The 15668-nt window shown below is 50.6% G+C and overlaps 1 protein-coding gene across 2 annotated transcripts in view; it reads left to right on the top strand.

Moving 5' to 3' along the window:
• Nucleotides 1-15668, top strand: part of ABCD3 (ATP binding cassette subfamily D member 3) — a 949084-nt gene that overhangs the window by 646417 nt on the left and 286999 nt on the right. For both annotated transcript variants that reach the window (XM_069641211.1, XM_069641209.1), the window contains 2 exons: nt 2306-2403; nt 2490-2581. In XM_069641211.1, the coding sequence (XP_069497312.1) occupies nt 2306-2403; nt 2490-2581 (190 nt within the window). The remainder of the gene's footprint in view (nt 1-2305; nt 2404-2489; nt 2582-15668) is intronic.

Below are 15668 nucleotides of genomic sequence, written 5' to 3'. Positions count from 1 at the left end.
CTTGCCTGTTTCTCCACTGCTGCTTACGCTTTAATGGTGGCAGTTTAGAGGAGACTGGCGCATGGAGAGAATCTGCAATCTCCTCAGAAGTAATGGCAAACAATTTAGAGTAGCAGGGGACTGGATGGTTTGTGAAGTGGGTAATGGATAAACATGGGAAGATGAATGCATCCCTTTACAATGTGCCAAGTAACTGTGCAGTTGAAGTTAATCCATGGCAATGTGTTGGTAATCCATGACCGTGGGAAGTACCTGGGCATTTTGCAATCCTTGACAACGAGGCAAGCTTCTGGGTATTTGATCCTTAGCAATAGAGCAAGCATCCAGAAAGTTGATGACATTAGGGTGTGTAAATGGCCATCTCATGGTAATCCTCTGAAGTGAGGCTATTAGCTGGGTATTTCATGGATATTCGTGATTTCACAAACAGTGTATGGTAGTACTTGTAAATATAGAACGTTTGTTGGCTATTTCATTGCAATACCTGATTATGGAGCAAGCACGTAGGTGGTTGAAGGCATAATTGCCAGTGAGTTAAGTCCCTGGGCATTAGATGGGAATCCCTAGTAATGAAACGAGTCCCTCTACAGTTGATAGCAATTTCATGCAGTTGTTCAAAATGTACGTTTTGTTTTTGATGGTAGCCTTGTAGGTAGCCAGGTCATTCTTGGCAGCCATTGACAATAAGGCCAGTACCTATGCACTTGATGTACATTAGCCTTAGATGGCAAGCAATGGGGATTGGGTGATATTGTAGGCAATAGAAAACTCCTTTGCATTTGGCAGTACAACTGGAGGCAGCAGGGTAGGGCACATGTAGGGACACTGCACTCCTTTCCTGTGTTTCCCTTGGCCAGTTTGGCCTCCTCCCCGATCCCTTTACCAGGGACCTGGGAAATTACTTGCACAACCCTTTGGCTTGACTTTGCAAAATCCGTCCTTATGAGCTACAGATTTTTAGGGGCTGGGTGGGTGAGGACAGTTAACTATCAAGACAGCAAGGTCCCACAAACCAGCTTCCTATCCTTTTCACTAAGAGCGAGTGTTCACAGATACCAAAGTATTAAGTCATGATAACCCCCTACTCAAAAGAAGGCCGAATAACCATGTAGTTTATCACGTAGTGCACACAGCACTGGAGACGTTGGAGGTGTACCCACTGACGGACAGAATAGTGCGAGCACGCTTTTCCCGGACGAGGCATTAAGACTACCGGCACACGTAAAGCGAGAACTCACTGAGAAAGTGGAGTCTCCCGCGTGGAGCTAGTTACACCCAGATAGATCTTGAAAATCTTTAAACCGAATTACACGGCTTGAGGCCAAATTCACACAGCAAGAATAGCCACTCTGGTGACACAGAGGAACGGCTCTCGCTGAGGGCGGATATAGTATACAGACCGCCCAACTTTTTGGCGAACGAAGGCATTTCTAGAATTATTGGAACCATGGCTGGTACCACGCAATGTTACACGTGACACACTAGAAAATACAAGTGCCCTGAAGACAGAACCAGCTGAATATGTATTGGGGATGATTCCGTATATATATTTCTGTAGCAATTAAGATTTATGCTGGTCCTAGAAACACATGAACACAGTGTTGGCACACTCTCCTTGCCCATGTAAATTAGGAAGGGCATAAATAATATCATTGAGGGTTAACACACAGACCCCTAGTGGGGCACGGAAAGGGTTTTCGATATGACTTCCTAGTCCAGATAGACAAGTCATATATAAACAGAGAAATGAATTCCAAATGTTGTTGTATAATTGTTTTTAGTACAATATTGTTGAGTACAATATGTTGAAAATACTAAAAAATTAAAATATGTATATATTGTTTGATAAACTACATGGTTATTCGGCCTTCTTTTGAGTAGGGGGTTATCATGACTTAATACTTTGGTATCTGTGAGCACTTGCTCTTAGTGAAAAGGATAGGAAGCTGGTTTGTGGGACCTTGCTGTCTTGATTGACTTTGCAAAAGCCAAAACGTTTCTTTGCCATTGGTAGTTTAAATTAGAATAGATTCCTGTGAACATCCCCTAGGACCCAGTGGCCAATCCACCACCCTGTGATGTGAGTGTTTAAAGTTGCTGGTTCATGTTACTAGTTAAGTCTCCACATTTCTCAAAGTGGGGTGTTCCAATATGTTGCAAATTTTACTCTTCCGGTTTTCACTGCTAGCCCAGGACACTATGAGGAGATGTTGACATTTTCTTACATATGCAAGATCATAAATGCTTGAAAGACAGATTTTGATGTACCACCCACATTTGTCCTTTATAAATTTAATATTTACAGATCTCGCCACTGTGGTTGGCTACCTGGTTGTAAGCCGTCCATTCTTAAGCCTTTCTCACCCACGCCATGAAAAAAGTACGCATTCCGAACTTCTGGAGGTAAGCAAATATTTGAGAACTTTGAATAATCTAATGATTTGGATGATTTGTATTTTCAGTCACTAATTGCTGTTTTTTCTTTTAAGGATTATTACCAAAGTGGAAGAATGTTGCTCAGAATGTCACAAGCTCTCGGTAGGATAGTCTTGGCAGGTCGTGAAATGACTCGCTTGGCTGGGTAAGCGTAGTTTAACAAGAACTAAAAAGGTGTCATTTAAACTTTGTCTATGGTCTGCATTTGAAAGAAATGATTTGTACATGTACATTATCCAATAACAAGTTGGTGATTCTGACTGACCTCAATTCTAGGAAGGCACTGCTGAGGGCCACAGCTTTGAAAAAAACAAATGTAGCTTAAAGGCCACAGCATATTTTTCCCCATATCGGAGCACGAGACCATCATAAAACTCAACAAGCTTCAACAAGTCAGTAACGTCCACCTAACCCTTGATGGATAAGCTAATGTGCTAGCCCACGAAGCTCAAGAGTTCAATAGAAAGGGGAGGGCCATGTCTTCATTGATGTCAAGGGGTGAATGTGTCTTGAAGCTTCCTGTCAGTGTGCAAGCTTTATGTACTACTTTACCTTTGAAGGTGGGACGGTTCTGGTAAATTGACTGGTAGCTTGGCCTTGTTAGGTCGCCCATTTGTTTGCCTTTGTTGTCTTCCTATTTCAAGAGCATCTACTTAAATTGATCCCATCTATAGGGGTATTGGGGCGGAGGGGTTAATGCTACCCTGAAAATATCGAATAGTAACTGAGAAATTAGATTAGTGTGATTGAAGGATTAACAAAACACAGCGCAATGTTTAGTGAAATTCAACACTTTTGTTTACTACAACAGCATGACTAAGGCTAACTTAATGTAAGCTCTAGTGAAATCCCTCCATAAACAATACTAAAGTGTCTGGTGGGAATAGCAGTGCATCATTGAAATATCTATGGGAGTTAGTATTTTCTATTATTCCCCAATTGGCACAGTCTCGGCAATATAACGCCCAGCATGCTTTTGGAAACTTTCAGATTTATAGTACAGATTGCTTATTGACCTTACCTACCAGCAATTAATTTTCCACCCCCCGCTTGACGGGATGTAATGTTGCATGAATATTCTCAATTTCAAGGTGCTGGTCTCACTCCCGGACTGAAATACCTGTACAGAATCCAGCAGCACATATGCCTTTCCCCTTGTATAGGGTCTAAACTGGTTGTTAATTTTAGCCCAACTGCTTGGGTGCTCCTTCCTGAGCCAAGGTCCTCCTCTATTATCTCTCGCCATGTTTAATCTTGTCCCAGCATCTTAATTGTATAACTCTGGGCTCTCTGGTTTACCTCTTGCTCTGTGTTCAGTCTCTAGCAGGGTCTGATACACAGCCCCCAGAAGGCTCTTGGCGTTCTCTTTCAGGTTTTCATCCTCTGGTCTCTTCCAGGGACTGCTTCGCTTCTTAGCTCTCCTTACCTCCAAAATGGTAGCCCATTCCTTAATGCTCCTCAAGTATCTGGTACTTTTTTATATGAAGTTGTTGATTTTGATTGTCCAGTATAATCTCTAATGGGTTATCCCTCCCATCCTCCCTTGCCATATCCCTGGATTAGTTATTGCTTGTTTATAACCTGGTCGAAGTTCCCTCTGGTCAGTGTTTTTCTCACTTTATTAAGTGGTTCCCATTGTGACATATTCATAATTCCCCGTTTGTGATTGTAACTAATGGGACTCTCCAAATGGTTCAAATGTTGCACCTCTATTGTGAAGTCCAGTGGATGTAATGGTTCTGGCAACCAGCTGGAGCTGTAGTTTTGCTGGTCTGTACAGACAGGCCAAAAGACTGTCTGCTGCTGTCAAATGATGTTCTCATTCTTTAGGGACCCGAGCGTACAAGCAGCAAACTGTTGTGCAAGTGCAGATTTTTGTTTGTGCTACCGCTCCCTACAGTTTTATTCTGCACTACTGCAGATCTTTCCTAGGTCATTGTGCCTGTGTATTAGGTGAGTTGGCATAGGGTTGATGTGGCAGGGAGGAAACCCGGGGGATAAGATATGGGCCCTTCCCACTTACCTCTCTAGCTCAGCTACTCAAATTATTTTTCTTTTTGGGTGACCTTCTTTGTGCTTATGGACCATGTCTATGTGGGTTTAAGGGATGTGTCTTGTTCACGGTACTTCTCTACCACAGACCCACACTTGCTCTGGTTGGATACCTCAGTGTACACTATGATTGGGCCATTTGTGTGTCTTGTGATTCCTTTCCAGATAGGTTGCTCAAAAAGCAATTGCAAAGTTGGAGGAAGTCCTACACATCAAGGACTTAGTGACTTTGAGAAGGTTAAGCCCTCTTTTGATTTCAGCTGGACACTGAGGCCTGGGACCACATTGCTGACGTTCTCCTGAGCAGGGAGTGGCCCTATAACCCTTTCCTGGGCCACTAGGACATAGTTCCTGGGCACTATTCAGAGGGGGAACTATTCAGACATTCCCTCTGGAGCTTTCACGGGTCAGCAGGCCTCCCCCACCCCAGTTTGCCAAAGGGTCCCCCAAAGCTAAATTGAGGTGGTCTGCTACCCTCCTGGGTTTGATCCAGAGGCCCCTCTCAGGACTAATCGGGCATCATGGACTGGTGCATCATCATGCCACTGTTCCGAGGAGGTTTTTTGTACCTTTTCCTGGGCATTCATTACTGGGCCTGGTCTAGATGTCCCTTACAGGACTAGCCAATGCACTTTAGCTCTGAACAGGATGTGCAGCTGCTGGAAAGAATCAGAATTTCCTTCCATGAGGTATTTTTAAACTTTTTTCGCAGACTTAATTGGGAAGGTTATTACCTTGATTACGGGTGTGCCTTGCTCAGCATTAACTTGCCCTCGTCATCCTCCAAATGCTCTGTGTCCAAGGTGCTGTTGCCCTCAACCACAGCATCTCTGGTACAGGTGATCACACCCTTATCTGCCCCTCCATGACCTCCTCCACTGGTCTGCTCACCTATGCAGCTAGCACCTTTGCCCCCCATCTCCGGTATGGCACTGGTAAGGGAACAGACGCCTCAGATATTTTGGAGAACACCAAAGCAAACTTGGGGAGGGGGAAGACCTAAAAGACCTTCCCTTGTCCATGAACATTTTTTGTGAGATAATTCATGAGTTATGGACTTCCCAAGCCTCTGGTTTCCACCTACCTTCATGTCGAAAGAAGGTTTCCTGGCAGAGATATTGGCATGAGACAGGACAAAAACAGAATCTCTCCATTCAGTCAGATATGCTGAAGGAGGCCAAGTAAACTCCCATTAACCCCCAGCTGGTGATTCCGAGGAACAGGGTATTCTATGCCAAATTAAGGGCCTGATTCACAAAATCCTTTTTTAACAGTGCAATCCCATTGAAAAATTCTCTGTGAGTCAGGCTCGAAGTCTCCTGCCAGAGAAGAAGTCCTGGATACTGTTGCACCATTTAGCACAATCTGCAGTGCTTTTAGCAGCCCTGGGTTGACCTAAGTTCTCATCAACGTCCTCTGGAGATGCAGCCCCCTTCAACCATTGGGGGAAGGTGTACATAGCCTACAGAAACCATCTTCAAGTTGTTCTGCTGAATCTGTGACAAACGGATGCCATTCTATGGGTTTGTAATCGGAAGCTTTGGCGTAAGATGGTAGAGTTCATTACAACCACCCAGCTGACAGAAAGGACCAGTTCCTGGCTCAGATTTGAGGCTAAAGCTACAAATCATGATATCCTAGAATTAGCCGCTGGACACCTGGACAAAACCACTCATGCCCTGTGTTTGGAGCTTCATGCATGACATGTCACCTGACTTGTGGGCAGTGAGCTCACTATCAAACCTTCTCTACCTATTTTCAGAATGAAGATGGGGGCAAACCCGTTTCAGGCATGCTACCATACTAAGACTGGTGCAACTGTTCCGCGGGCCCACAGATGAAGTTCCAGAGGACTAAGATTCTTCAGAGGCACCATGGTCTCTTCTATTGAAAAACCAAATGTTGATACTTCCAAGCCACCTAACGGCCATGGTGGGGGGTGGTGCTTCGGGTGGTGCTTCGGGACCAGTGGAGTAACTTTTCTGAAAATGGGTGGGGGGCATGACATCTAAATGGAAGGGGTTCCTGCAAATGAGTGGGACCAAATGGTGTGCCATAAAAGTAGGGGGTTGGGGGAAACTCCCCCTCTCTCCTTAAAAGTATGCCCATGTTCTGAACTCAACACCTTAAGAACTTAAGGCAATGGTATTCAAACCTTTCAGCCGATTTCCCCCCCCCCCCTTGACTAAAAATATTGTTTCTGGCCTCCTCCCCCAGCCCCTGCCCAAGCTGTATCTTATATTCTATCAAAATCAATCCCTGTAATCCCTTTTTAAAGAGCCTCGTGCCATCCCCAAGACATCCAGCAGACCCCCGTGGAAGGAGATGAAGTGACTTTGCACCCTGTAACTCTGGGGCACCTATATGCCCATTCCCATTTGGCCTCTGCACTGCAAGTATCTGTGCTTTGCCCCCCCTGTATTCTTTGTACCTGTTCAACATCCTCTTTTGGGCTCCGTTCCGCCCCCAGAGTTTTCTCCAAGTTGATAGGAGCCTCCTTTTTTCAGAGAGGTATACACATCTACTCTGTTTGGATGACTGGCACGTGAGAGCAGGGTTTTATTTTATTTTTATTTGTTAGAAATTTGTATGGTACCTATACACAAGTTTCTACAGGTGCCAAGGATAGAATTCCATTTTGGGGTTCCTTTTGCCATCTCTTGAGTCCCTTAAAACATGTGCTAGTTTTTATGGTTTTTTGGCATTATTTCACAGTCTAAATGACTTGTGCTGAAATCCCCCCTGGAACTTCTTTCTGGTGATCTGCCCTTAGTTTTGTGGTGTTTGTGAGTACCACAAGTAATGGCCAACATTTCCTTTTTACCTACATTGGCTCTTCATAAAGCATACCAAGGTACCCAATGTGTAACTGATATGTGGGCAGATTTTGCCAGGTCAGGGTCTCCCAGCTGCTGCAACATCTGTGTGGGTATGAGTTTGGCTGGTCCATTGTCATAAACTTGCTGCAAGGCCATTCTGGAGATTCATTGCTGAATTTACCTGGAAGAAGCTGGAAATGTGCTGTCTCGGAGGACCCTCCTGCTGCCATACTGGCCCTACTGTTGAGCTTCTCTTCCCCTTCTATTTTAGGGTATCTTGACCACAAGCAACCCAAGTCTTCCTGCTAGCCACTGGTGCTATACACTATATTTCGAGGGGATTGGGTCCTCCGACGTATTCCATATCTATGACATGTAATCACCACAGCTGTGCTGCTTCGGAAACTTTTTTCGGCGTCTGCGTCCTGCGTCGATGACGTCGATGCGCCGTCGTCGAAGGCCACCTCCGACGTCATCCGATGTGATAAGTAGGACGCACGACGCCCGTAGCCTCAGTTCCGTTTTTTCCGCGAACGTGTTGCTTCGTGATTCTCGGTTCACGCCTCGACTCTTTGGAGTTCTGTTCTTCTCGGTTCTTCGAACCTGTTCGTTTTGTGCAAATCCTTCGTGTGGAGATGTCTTCTACTTCGTCTTCGACCCCGCGTCCGGGTTTCAAGATGTGCGGGGAGTGTGGGTCCAAGATGTCGGTGACGGACTTGCACGACGCCTGCCTCTGGTGCCTCGGGGAGGCCCACGATACGGATGACTGTATCGACTGCCAGTCGCTCACGTCCAAAGCCTTACGCGAACGTAAGAAGAAGTTGTCGGTAGGTCGGGTGTCCAAGCCCAGGAAGTCAAAGTCTGCAGGGCTTTCGACGGATGATTCGAGGGGTGACTCTCCGCGTCATCGTCGGAAGTCTCGTGGGTCTCCTTCTAGGAGTCGGTCTCGCCACTCCTCAGCCTCTTCGAGGCGTTCTCGGAAGCGCCGACACCGGTCGTCTTCCAGGTCCTCCGCGGAGGACTCTGCCCGGCACGTCGCTTACCCCACCAGCCGTGCGACGCCGGAGGAATGGGCTTCCTTCGGGAAGAAAATGCTGGCGATTCTTGAGTCGCAGGGTACTAAGCCGTCCGCGCCCCCGAGTGGGGTCGGTCGTGTGAGGTCGAGAGACACCGCTCGCATGAGTGGTCGGCACGAGTCACGGGAGAGGTCTCGTTCGGACAAGGAGACTTGTTCTCGCCGTACCCGTTCCAGGTCCCGGTCCTCGACACGTTCGAGACCGTGTGCACCTGAGAAGTCTTCGAGGAAGACATCGACGTCTGAGGCATCGAGGGCGTCGACAGGCTTTCTCGAGGCTCCGGCTTCGAGGAAGTCGTCGAAGCCGTCGACGCTCGGGTCGTCGAGGGACGCGCTAGGGGCTCCGGCCTCGAGGGCTGTGTCGATGCCGCCGATGCTGGAGGCGCTGCGTCTGACGTCGACGCCGATTTCCTCGGCGCCGATCCTCTCGGCGCCGATGCCGGTTCTCTTGACGCCGGCGCCGATTCGCTCGACGCCATCAACGCCTTTCGTGTCGGAGGTACCCCGTGGCTCGGGAGAACCCCCTAGGAAGGCTCTGGTTAAGAGCAAGCACTCTCGGATGCCTTCTTTTCGCCACCTGGACTATATTTCAGAGGCGGATGAGGATTCTGATGGCCTGGTTCCTAGTCAGGTTCCAGATGAAATTGTCTCGGGCCATAGTCAGTTTGACGAATTGAGACAGTCACTGCATGATGCCAGTGGACTGGACACCTCTCCGGAGGTGGAGTTTTGTAGGCCTGAGCCTCGCTCTCATGCCGATTCCTCGTACCGGCGCCTTATGGCTAGGGTTTCTGAGTACTTGGGATGGTCTGCTCCCCCAGGGGAGTTTGTGCAGGATGATCTGACGGACATCCTTGATGTTGGTCCCCCAACTGACCCGGTACTGCCGTTCCATATGGCTTTACAGAGAAGGGTGGCGGCGGCTTGGACTGCTCCTGAGAGTCTCCCGGCGGTGGGCAGATCCTTGTCGCGAAAATACCGTCCAGCCAGTAGCGACCCCTGCTACTTGACCAGGCACCCCACTCCGGAGAGTTTGGTGGTGCAGGCGGCCACGGCCCCGGCAATGCAGGCGTCGTACCCTACCATCCCTCCTGATAGGGACGACAAACGTTTTGATGGCTGGGCGAAGAAAGTGTTTTCTTCTGGTGGTATGGCGCTTCAGGCGGCCAACTCCATTTCTGCCTTGTCTCGTTTCACACACACTCTGTGGAACTGTGTTGCGTTGGCGGCTGAACATACTCCCGAAGGGGACGAACGGGATGGTTTCCTTGCTATGGTCCAGGATGGTAAGGATGCCATGTGTGAATCCGTTCAGTCGGGTTTGGATTTAGCTGAATGCGTCAGTAGGTCCATGGCGGCGAGCACCGTGATATGCAGGTTTGCGTGGTTGCGGAAGTCGGGATTTGCTCCTGATGTGCAGTCCCGGCTCCTCAACATGCCCTTTGACGGTGAACACCTTTTTGGCAGCAAGGCTGACGAGAGCCTTGAGAGGTTGCAGACCTCAAAAGCTGCAGCAAAGTCGTTGGGCGCTGCAGTTCGCCAGCCTCCGCCTTTTCGTCCTAGGAGAGAGCAGTGGAGGGATGGTTCCTTTCGCTATTACTCATCCTTCAGTAAAGCGAGAGGAGCTGGCAGTCAGAGGCCACCGCAGGGGTACCAGAGGTGGACGACAGGGTACCCGTGGTGCCAAGGCCGCTCGGGCAGTTGCCTCTTTGCCCTCAGGTAACGCCTCAGCCGCTCCCACTCAGTCGTGAGGCCATGCCCCATGGTTCGCCGGTTGGGGGAGGGCTGGCGCAGCAACTTGTGGAGTGGCAAGCCATTACTTCAGATGTGTGGGTTCTGGAGATCATAACCCACGGCTACTGTCTTCCCTTTCGGCACAGGCCTCGCGACAATCCACCGGGGAACCTCTCTTTGCAGAGTCCGTATCCGCTCCTTGCGCAGGAAATTCAAGCCCTGCTGGAGAAAGGCGCCATAGAACTGGTGCCTGTAGAGGAGAGGAACAAGGGATGGTATTCCCCTTATTTTTTGATTTCGAAGAAAGACGGGGGATTGAGACCCATTATGGACTTGCGCGGTTTGAACAAACTCCTCAGGAAGGACAAGTTCAAGATGGTTACTCTCTCTCAAGTCCTCCAGGCCCTTCAGCTTCAGGACTGGTTGGTGTCACTCGACCTCAAGGATGCTTACTTCCATGTGCCGATCCATCCCAAGCACAAGTACCTGAGGTTCGCGGTTGGCGACTCGCACTTTCAGTTTCGGGTCCTGCCGTTCAGATTGACCTCCGCCCCGAGGGTTTTCACCAAGCTCATGGTGGTGGTGGCAGCGCATCTCAGGCAAGGGGGGATTCACGTCTACCCCTACCTGGACGATTGGTTGATCAGGGGGAGCTCTCCCGAGCAAGTCCTGGATCATCTGTCCGTCACCTGCCGCTCCCTTCACAGGCTGGGCTTCTCCCTCAATTTAAAGAAGTCCCATTTGACGCCAACACAGCGGCTCCAGTACATCGGAGCAGTGCTGGACACTTCCCTGGGGCAGTGTTTTCCTCCCCAGATGAGGGCTCTTCACATTCAGCAGATGGTGCACAAGTTTCAGCATGCCCAGACGCTCCCTGCGTTCGAGTTCTTGAGGTTGCTCGGCCTCATGGCATCCTGCATTCTTCTGGTGCCAGAGGCTCGCCTGCGGATGAGATCTTTGCAGTGGGCACTCAAGACGCAATGGTCGCAGTCCTCCGGCAGGATGTCGGACCCGGTTCAGGTGCCGCCCTCGGTCGCCCGGGATCTTCTGTGGTGGGCCGTCGAAGGCAACTTGATGAGGGGGGCTCCATTTTGGCTTCCCTGGCCGGAGGTGACGATCGTGACGGATGCATCCCTCACGGGATGGGGAGCTCATGCCAACGGGCTGACAGTCAGCGGTCGTTGGTCTCCGTCGGAGTCCAGACTCCATATCAATCTTTTGGAGCTGAGGGCCATCAGGCTAGCCCTGAAGGCTTTTCTGCCGACTGCGCGAGGAAAGAGTGTCCTGATCCTGACGGACAATACGGTGGCCATGCACTACCTCAACAAAAAAGGGGGGGCAGGGTCACTTCCTCTGTGCAGGGAGGCGATGCAGCTCGAGTTCTGGGCCATCCAGCAGGAAGTTTCGATCTCGGCAGTTCATCTGGCCGGAGTCGAGAACGTGACGGCGGACGCTCTGAGCAGGCAGAGCGCAATCTCTCACGAGTGGGAGGTGTCTCAGGAGATTCTCCTGGAGATCTTTGCCCTTTGGGGGACCCCTCAAGTGGATCTCTTCGCCTCCAGTGTCAACCGGAAGTGCGAAAGGTTTTGCTCGCGGGAATTTCCTCCAAGAGGAGCCTTAGGAGACGCGTTCGTGGTGGAGTGGTCATTCCCGCTGCTGTACGCGTTTCCTCCAGTCCCCGTCATCCCGCAAGTGCTGCAGAGGTTACGGAAGTTCGGTTCCCGGATGATCCTCATTGCCCCGGCGTGGGCTCGGAGGACGTGGTACCCGGACCTTCTCGACTTATCCATCTGCCCTCCACGTCGTCTTCCCTACCGAGACGATCTGCTCTCACGGGGGGGGGGGTCAGGTTCTCCATCCAGAGGTCAGATCCCTCAACCTTCACGCTTGGCTTCTGAAAGGTTGAGGTATAAGGATTGGGACCTCCCTGAGGACGTGATGGAGGTGTTGCTTTCGGCCCGAAGGCCAGCAACAAAGTCTCTGTACCGTTGCCGTTGGCGTAAGTTCTGCGACTGGTGCAGAGTTCAGAATGTGGATCCTTTTGCATGTGACATCCCCATGGTTCTGTCCTTTTTACTTTCTTTGCCCCACAGGGGCTTGCAAGTGGGTACCGTTAAAGGTTATCTGGCGGCGCTGTCCATCTTTAAGTGCTCGTCTGAAGAGTGTTCTTACTTTAAAATCCCTTTGATTTCACAGTTTCTGAAAGGGCTCACTAATGTGTTCCCTCCGTCACCTTTCCTGGTGCCCGGTTGGGATTTAAACCTTGTTCTTAAGTTTCTTATGGGTGCTCCGTTTGAGCCTTTACATTCTTGCCCTTTGAGGCTGTTAACTCTGAAAACTGTGTTTTTAGTTGCGGTTACTTCCGCTCGCAGAGTGAGTGAGTTACAGGCACTTTCAGTTAAGCCTCCCTTCACTGTATTTCACAAGGACAGGGTTGTCCTTAGAGTTCGTCCTTCTTTTCTTCCGAAGGTAGTGACGGAATTTCATTTGGCCCAGAAGGTTGTTCTTCCGGCATTCTTTCCTCCTCCGCATCCTGGTAAGGAAGAGGAGAGGCTCCATAGGCTTGATCCTAGGAGAGCTTTAAGCTTTTATGTTTCACGCATGTCCCGGGTCAGAGTGGACGATCAACTCTTTATTGGTTACGCTGGAAAGCGTTTGGGGCAAGCTGTGACGAAACAGACTTTGTCTCGCTGGATTATTTTGGCCATCTCGGAGTGCTACCGCTTGGCGGGTAAGGACCCACCGGCTGGCTTGCGGGCCCATTCTACCAGGGGTATGGCTGCGTCTACTGCCCTGCAGAGGGGTGTTCCTATTCGCAACATCTGTGATGCAGCCACCTGGGCTTCAGTACATACATTTGTACGTCACTATTCCCTCGATTCCATCCGAGCACAGGATCTGGCCTTTGGCAAGGCGGTCCTTTGCTCTATTTGATTGGCTATTCTAAATCTTAATTCTAAATTCTTTCCCTCCTCCTTGCTCTGGTACTGCTTTGGGAGTCTGTCATAGATATGGAATACGTCGGAGGACCCAATCCCCTCGAAGAACAAGTTACTTTCTTACCTGGTAACGTTCTTTCGATGGGATGGTCCGACGACGTATTCCATATCGCTCCCGCCCTGCCTTCCCCGCTGCAGAATTTCTTTTGCGATTGCAGCTTACATTCCGCAAGGCTTTGTGTCTGACTGGCAGTTGACTAGTGTCACACGTTCTGGGGGAAAAAACTACAACTGAGGCTACGGGCGTCGTGTGTCCTACTTATCACATCGGATGACGTCGGACGTCGGAGGAGGCCTTCGACGACGGCGCATCGACGTCATCGACGCAGGACGCAGACGCCGAAAAAAGTTTCCGAAGCAGCACAGCTGTGGTGATTACATGTCATAGATATGGAATACGTCGGAGGACCATCCCATCGAAAGAACGTTACCAGGTAAGAAAGTAACTTGTTCGTCTGCATGGTTTGGATCTCTCCTGAAGACTTCTTGTCCTCTTAATCACTGGACCTCAGTTGAAAACCTGCTGCTCCATCAGATCTTTCTTTTTCTTCCACCGTAGGGTATTGAGCCATTCACTCCTGTAGCTGTTGCTCGACAAAGGACCATGCCTGTTTCCCTGCCCTCAGCCTTTCGTTACCTGTGCCACCTGTGACTTGCTGTTTAGGGTCACCATTGCTCTTACTGTTGCTGCTTCTCATCCTGGGTCATCCTGAAGAGGTCCTCCTTTTTATTGGTCTTTTTTTCCTTGGGTTCTGGCACCTTGTGAGACACTGCCATCTGAACTGAATTACTTAACTGCTGACTAGCCATTCCCAAAGCCACGCTCCTTGGGCCTTCACTGCAGCAATCCCTAGCCTGGATAGTCTTTGCTGGTTCTTGAGACCCTCCTGCACACTTCCCATACTCTTATATCCTGTCACCTTTCCTCCATACTTTATGGGCGTCCCTTCCAAGGGACGGGAGACAGAACATGTTTTACCAGAAAAATCCTTCTTCCCCTTTAAATTTAGAGGCATGCAGGGGTACGGCCCAGGGAGCATGTGCTGCCCTGACTCCGCCCTCAAGCGCCACACCTCAGTCCCCTTTTCCGCGTAGACAGGAACGGGCCGAATTCACCAGTGCTCCTGGGTTTTGTTTTGGCCATGTAATTCCACGCGTGGATACTTCTCCTCTTTGTATTTTTTGTCTTTAAATCATTCAGGTACTCGGTCCTCCGGCATCGCGCTCCTCCCCGGCGCATGTTGACTTCCACAGGGTTCAGCAGGTGTCCATCCTGCAACGGGCTCTTCCCAACTTCAGACCCCCACTCCCTCAGCCTAGGCTTCCTTGGCCCAGACCACGGTTGGCAAGCTGGTACAGCATGTGGCTCGCTGTCCTCGAAAGCGCTGAAGAACAGACTGGCCAGGTGGAGATAGCTCTTCCAGAAATCACCTCCAGAGGATCTCAAGAACTTCGTGAAACATCGAGCCAAGCCCAAGGTAGGGCCGCTATTCTCCATCGCACCCTGTAAAGAACTCCTTCCCATGGACTCTCCCATGCGGGAGGGACTGGTCAGGGCCTTATACCGGCACGTGCACCGAGGCTGCTGCATCTGCCGGCCTTTGGGCCGAGGGATCCTCCCAGTGGTATTGTTGAGGGACCAGAAGGTTCTCGTACCAGATTGTCATCTGAGGGGGGGGGGGGCTCTGCCCTTGTACTGGCAATATGGCCGAGGGTCTATGCCCTAGTACCGGCAGTACGTCTGAGGGGATGCCTAAACGCAGCTCTACCGACCCCCGAGTTAAGGGTGTCGCCTACCGGGCCTAGACCCGAGGAGCAGGGTAGGCCTTGTGATCCACACGCAAGAGTCTTGGAGGAGGCTGGGCCTAGCGAGCCGAGCAACATGTCGCAAGCACGTGGCAGGCAGCTCAACAAGATGGCTGCTGCGCCAGAGGCACCCGTCCCAGGAATTCTGCGAAGAACGAGTGTCAAAGTGGGACTGGTCTCAACCAGGTACGTGGCCTACAGCCTATCCCTCTTATGCACAGGGCAGCTTCCCACTGCGTCCATATGGGCAGGGTATGCAGTGGCTCCAGCAGCTCCTGTCTACCCTGTCAGTACCCCCCCCTGCCACCTCTACGGCCTGTGAAGAGGGATTCTTCGAGAGGTTCCTTGGCCTCATGAAGTCACCTCGTATGGGGGTTATCCTCAAGGATGCTATCGGGGCAGTCCTCCTGACTATGCTAGCAGCACCACAAGGGCCTCCACCAGCGCCCCCGGCCCCAGTGCAGCCGCTGGTCCCGGCTCCCCAGCGGACTCTGTAGGCGGTTCCATACCAGCCTCCACCACCTCCTCAACCCCAGCCTCCGGCTCCAGCTACTCCTCCACCTCCGCAGGATCCTCCTGATCTGCAGGACACGGATGATGAGGAGGATCCGGACATGCCATCCTCAGACAGGGCCTTCCACAAACGTCTTGCTGGGCTGGCGGAATACCTGGGCCTCCCCCAGCCCGAGGTTGAGCAGCCGGCAGAGGGGGTTCTGGCTGAAATAGTCATGCGATGCCCCTCTGCCA

This window comes from Ambystoma mexicanum, chromosome 1q, assembly GCF_040938575.1.
Source record: "Ambystoma mexicanum isolate Mex_15411 chromosome 1q, UKY_AmexF1_1, whole genome shotgun sequence".
Lineage (NCBI taxonomy): Eukaryota > Metazoa > Chordata > Amphibia > Caudata > Ambystomatidae > Ambystoma > Ambystoma mexicanum.
The sequence above is the reverse complement of the archived record's forward strand: the minus strand, read 5'-3'. Positions and strand labels throughout refer to the sequence as shown.